Source organism: Xiphophorus maculatus, unplaced genomic scaffold, assembly GCF_002775205.1.
Source record: "Xiphophorus maculatus strain JP 163 A unplaced genomic scaffold, X_maculatus-5.0-male Unplaced_Scaffold_BN000189F, whole genome shotgun sequence".
Taxonomy (NCBI): domain Eukaryota; kingdom Metazoa; phylum Chordata; class Actinopteri; order Cyprinodontiformes; family Poeciliidae; genus Xiphophorus; species Xiphophorus maculatus.
In genome coordinates this window covers 21,860-28,105 of record NW_019369785.1, presented here as the reverse complement: position 1 = coordinate 28,105, position 6,246 = coordinate 21,860, and the positions used below count along the sequence as shown (strand labels likewise).

Sequence of the window (6,246 nt, the reverse complement as noted above, 5' to 3'; positions counted from 1 at the left end):
TAGACTTGTTTCAGTTATTATATACAGAAATAAATGCAATTATATCCACAATCTAATCTTTCAGATGAATTAAAGATATCAGCATTCATCTCATTATTTTAACACATATTGAATTTAAGAAGCTACAATTGATGATCAAACAATTAGCATTGGCTACCACCACCAACATGCCAACCAAACAACATTTGTGTTCACTATTCACCAATTCCATAAATAGTTCAGTGCATGACAACTTCATGGCTCCAAAATCACTGGATGTTCAGATCTACATGATTTTTTATATTGTGAGTTTTAAAAGTGCATAATAAACAAAGATAAACTAATTGTTTGGAAGAACAAACCTGTGGCTCCTTTGTCTCCAGCTCTCCCCCTCACACCTGACTGGGAAAGCTGGAGCAGGCCTGATTAACCACTCAAGATGCAGTGATTGGCTGAATGCACTGTGTGACTGACTGTCACTCTAGCCCACAGGTGTCAAACTCCAGTCCTCAAGGGCCGCTGTCCTGCAGTTTTTAGATGTGCCACAGGTACAAACCACCGAAATGAAATGGCTTAATTACCTCCTCCTTGTGTAGATCAGTTCTCCAGAGCCTTGCTAATGGCCTAATTATTCTATTCAGGTGGTGCTGCAGAGGCACATCTAAACGTTGCAGGACAGCGGCCCTTGAGGACTGGAGTTTGACACCCCTGCTCTAGCCAATGGAGCACCAAAGGTGGGATTAAGGGCAGTTTTACCCTGGGTTACATATGCAGTATGTTTGTTCACTTTGAATTACATTTTAATAACAGGACTTTATTGTGTTAGACTTGTCACGTTCAGTAGTTTTTATTTAGAGGTCCATTGTTGAAGTACAAATGAACTGCTACTGTATCTTTGGACCTAAGTTTCAATAAGTAGAAGTTCAGGGTTCTGCTTGAACTGCACTAAATATAAAGTACTACTGTAATTTCAATATTTACTAGTTGTCACATATGTTTGTACATACAAATTAATAAACTTCTTAACTAAGCAGGATTTTAGTCATTTTATGTATTTAAAGTTGCATTATGTTAAATCAACACAGAAATTCCATTGTGTTTGCTGATGCTGACATCACACCTATGGAACTTGTATGAATGTATGAAACATACATCACAAGCGTCTTGGAATTTTTTCATCAAAGGAGAAATTTTTAACTGAATTTTCTCATTTGTGCTTGAGGATTTCAGAGAAGAGACACGTCCAAGAGTTCAAGAGACTTTTACTACATTTCAACTGAAATACTGTAAAAATACAAGAATGAAACGTAAGTATTTTCTTTGAATATTCATCAAGGATAACTTGATCACAATTTTGGAAAGATATTATTATTGGTTTGACAGAATTATTAGTGATTTGTTAATGAAGATTGTTGGTTAGAAAAAAGTTTGTTCAGTTTAAGATGGAATAGTTTTGCTTCTTGTTTTATGTAAAGATTCAAGATATCAGGACTGTTGTTTTTTAGTTTTTTTTACATGTTTGATAAAGGTGAGATGGAAGAAATCTGGAAAAATTGGCCCCAACAGTTGATTTAAAGCTTTTTTGTTCAAAGTGATTTCATGTGAAAATGTGAAGATCACTGACTGTGATAATTGTCAGAAATAACACCGTGACTGGTTTGGCTCTAAACATGAAATAAATGAGAAAAAAGTTTTTATAATTTAAAATTGAATAGTTTGTTTTCTATTTTATGCAAAAATATAAAAAAGATTGTTTTTAGTCTTGTATATTTGACAATTTGTTTGAAATGACCAAAACAGAAGGTCCAAATCTTGAAACATTTTCTCCAACTGTAGATTTAAAAGCTGTTTAAAGTTAAATTTAAATTTAAGACGGAACAGTTTGTTTTCAGTCGTATGCAAAGATAGAAGAAAAAAAAAAAAATTGAAAAAAAATTTTTTTTTTCACGTTTGATAATGGTGACAAGAATCAAATCTGGAAAAATTGAAAAGCTGTTTAAAGTTATTTCATTTGAAGATCAATGACTGTGATAATTTCCAGAAATAATGCTTTGATTTGCATGAGAACAAAGTTCAAATAAATGATAGTTTTAAATTTCATGAATGGTTTTAGGACGCTGAAACTGATCAAAAGTTATGTGATCTTGTCATGTTTGATCTGCTTTGTGTTAAAGTCACTGACCAACTTTCCATGCCTCTGTTTTGGTTTAGACATTTTGAGAAGAAGTGTTCGACTGGTGCTAAATGGTTACTATGGAGATGATGGAAAACCAACCATCTCTTATCATGAGACCAGCATCAGGTAAACAGAATCAACAGAAATATTAAATTCAAGACATGGCAAAAATATTTCTTCCCCTTTGAACTTTTTACTTCTTTTCATGTAAAAACCACAAACTCATGTGTACTATTTAGCAATTTAGCAAATAAGAAAGAATTTTTTTTTTTTTGACAAATTTCTGTAGCAGTTTATTTTTCAGCCTTCCAATTGTGATGCCTCTAAATTATGATTGTGATGTATGTTCCATACATACATCACAACTGCCTTCTGATGTCACTAATTAGGATTCAGTTAGGAATAGACACAGTGGAGGAATTCAGTGTTCAGTGACTGTAAAAAGTATTTATCCCCTTGAATGTTTTACTGTTTTATTACTTTTGAAATAAATAATGTGCAACAAAATTTTGGCCTTTGACAAAAAAACTTTAATGTTGGCTGGACCTTTGTTGAATTAGGTCAGTCACTTTTAAAAAGCGTGAATATTCATGCAGCCACTTATTTTAGGTAAAATATTTTTTGTTTGTTGCTATTATTTTTATATAGGTTAGTTTTCACGTTGACATTATAAGGTCTTTAGTTTATTTTTTAGACCTTAGTTTGAATGCAAATTCAAACTAACTTAAAAATATATGATGGGAAAAATAAAAATAAGAGGCTGTGCAGGAAGGGCTAATTTACAGCATAGGAAAATAATACTGTACATAAATTAAAATAGCAAACTCAGATCAAAAGAGATGTAGAACTAAGTATGACTGATAAAAAATGTACAAAGTTTGTGTTTGTAATGTGATAACGTTGAATTATAACCCAAGTCTCCCTTGAATAATAGATTCTTATTCTCAATGGTGACTTCCTGGTTAAGTAAAGGGTCATTAAAAACAAGATGTGAAAAAGTTCAAGGGAAGTGAATACTTTTGCCAAAACGACTTTGCATATTTTACTCAATAATCTTAGGATCTATGAATCTGTTTACATATTTGTATTTGTTCTACCTTGGCTGAACAGGAAGTGGACATACCGTCGGTATAACCACGCAGCAACAAAAGAGACGTCTTCAGGAAACATCAGCTGCAGCAGCAGCAGCAGCAGCAGCTGCAGCAATGAGGACCTATTGAAGTTCACGCTGAAACGTTGTTTTGTCAGCGTCATATTTCTTGTCTTGTTTTATGGTAAATGATTTTCTTCTACAAACAGCCAAGCACCGATATTTCTAAGTTTTGTAGAGAGTTTTTAGTCTGAAAACAGTGTCACTAATCCTGCCACCTTCTTCTCATTTCTCCTCATTTGTCAGGATTTGCCTGCATTATTGCTCCTCTTTCCATGGACCCTCTGGTTTCTTCACCCCCCACCATAAACACAGTAAGCTTTCTGTTAATCAAAACCCATATATGAATGTCCTCTTTAGTGATATGACCCAACATCTAACTTCAATTGTGTTTAGGTTTCGGTCCCAGGATGTGAAGATAAAGGAAGACAAATACAGGAAGTGAAGGATGTTCTGATAGTCCTGCAGAATAAGATGGACTACCTTCTTCCATCGGCAGATTTGTTGCCCAACTTTGCTCTGAAATCACAAGGTAAGTCATTGCTATCATAAATCTGACTGAATGTTTTAAGCTTAGATGGTTTTAATTCACTTTCTGTGTGTGTTTGAAAACAGGAGCAAAGGTTTTACAGTGGAGGCCATTAGCCGCACATCCTGGCCAACTACAAAGATGCGGTTGGTTTGGGTTTGCACTAGAAGAGCCATTTATCCACCCAGACATTGTCATCCAGGTATGAACTGAACTGCAATCATAATGCAACATGAATACGAAGCAGAATGGTGTTTGTATGTGATGTAATAGTTAGAAGGTTGTTTGTTTACCATTTTAACATCCCACTGAAACTTTGAACTGGTTTTCTCTTCAGGGGAGGACTCGCCTAAATCCAGGAGAGTGCTGGGCTTTTGAAGGTTCCCAGGGACATTTAGCCATCGCCCTGTCCCACAGAGTCCTTATCAGTCACGTCACCTTGGGTCACCTGCCTAAAATGTTGTCCCCGACTGGTAACAGCTGGAGTGCTCCCAAGGAGTTTTCTGTCTATGTAAGCCACAAGTATCTGAATATTAAACAGCAACACTCAGTCTAACTTTCAGACATATTTATAAGAATATTTGTCTAATTTTGTTTTGCAGGGAATGAGGGAACCTGAACAGGAGTGGACTCACCTGGGAACTTTTATCTATGAGGAGGATGGAGATTCTCTTCAGACCTTTGAGCTACCGGTATGTTTATCCCAGTTGCTTTTTTTATTGCTACTTTGCTTAATCACTGGCAACATATTTATACCCATTGAACTTTTCAGTGTTTTCATGTTAAAAATATAAACGTCATCGTATTCTAAATCTGGTAAATCTAGAGAGTCTTTTTCTCTGTTGTTGGAGACTTTAATGGCGATAACTCTGTGTTGCTCGGCTGCAGACAGCTTGTCTGCCCTGAGCGAGCAACGAGAGCGGCCATTAGCTGCCAGAAGCTTCTCCGGCTTCCTCAGCTGGTCTCATACAGTCATCCTCAACACCAAACCCTCACCAACACTCAGAGCAGAGGAGACCCATCCCATTCTGTGTCCACATTGCAAACAAATCACACATCTGTAAAACTGAATAATGCTATCGGTCAATGCTTACCAATCGCCATGGCAACGCTGGCAACAACTCCTGAGTGCCACTGGTTTTAGGGGCGCTGTGCTTTGGTTACCTTAATGACTAAATTGTACCAAGCCCCACTGCTGCAACCAACAGAAAAATTTAATTCCCTAAGAGCCGATTGACCGATGATGATGAGACCAGTAATGAGATGATTTTAGGCAAATTAATGCCCAGCTGAAAGATTTGCACAAAAAATGTCCTTTTGCACAGAACATGCTATCTATTTAGATAAAATGCCAAATAACATATTTAGACAGTTTGTCAGCAAAAAAAAGTTGATTTGGGGATGAGTTTCACTTTAAGTCTTCTGCAGGTTTTCTTCCAGGACTGATCTGTATTTATAGCTATTTCCATCTGCTGATGAAGATCACCCTCATCACCTTCCACTTCACAATTATATGCTTCTTTGTGTTGGACTATTACATAAAATGCCAATTAAATACATGAACATTTGTGGACATATGACAAAATGGGAAAACATTGAAGCAATGTTGGTGGTGCTCTTGCAATGCTTTGAAATCTCAAACTATTTTGCCTTTAATAAACTCCCTCTTAGCTCTACTGTACTATATTAAACTAATACATCATTTTATCATTACAGAGCCATGAAAAAATGGCCTTTAGCTCCATAAAGCTACAGATAAACAGTAACTGGGGCCACACAAAGTACACCTGCCTCTACAACGTCAGAGTCCACGGAGAGATCGCTTATTGAAGAGGTGGAGAAAGAGGATGGATAGAGGGTAAGTATGGACAGAGGTAAGTTTTGAGACTCAAATTATTACATTTCTTTTGGAAAATTGTTATTTTTCAAAATGCCTGCCAATTAATTAAATTAATTGACAGACAAGTTTTTCTACCCACAAAAACCTTTGTGAGTAGAAAACAATCATTTGTTAATGGGTAAAAATTAGAAGCAGAAGAAAGAATTAGGGTACAAAACAGGGGTTTAAAATTTCAATGGTGTAGACATCCATTTCATTCATACATATTTTGCATATCTGGACTACATGTGCCTGCATTTTATTATAACTACAACTAAATTATAGATATGTAGGCATGCACCTCATGTGGTCGCCGGGGCAGAAACGCTGGCATGGAGGAGTTTGAAGACTTCATGGAGAACAACTTCCCTATGGCTTCAAGGCGATTCTGGGCCACCACCTGGCATCTCAGGAGGAGGAAGTGGTACAGCAGCAGTACTGCTTACAGTGGGGATGCTGTTCTGCTGACCTCAGCTTGGGACAGTGTGGGTAGGTGACCAGAATACTTTGACGGTCTTATCAATCCCCTTAGT

At 36.5% G+C, this 6,246-nt stretch overlaps 1 protein-coding gene across 1 annotated transcript; it reads left to right on the top strand.

Moving 5' to 3' along the window:
* The first annotated feature begins 3,560 nt into the window (after positions 1 to 3,560).
* Positions 3,561 to 5,664, top strand: LOC111607924 (SUN domain-containing protein 3-like). The gene is made up of 6 exons (XM_023330101.1): positions 3,561 to 3,619; positions 3,702 to 3,837; positions 3,921 to 4,036; positions 4,172 to 4,345; positions 4,437 to 4,526; positions 5,551 to 5,664. The coding sequence occupies exons 1-6, from the start codon at positions 3,581 to 3,583 to the stop codon at positions 5,662 to 5,664; spliced, it is 669 nt and encodes a 222-aa protein (XP_023185869.1). The 5' UTR covers positions 3,561 to 3,580.
* The last annotated feature ends 582 nt before the right edge of the window (positions 5,665 to 6,246 follow it).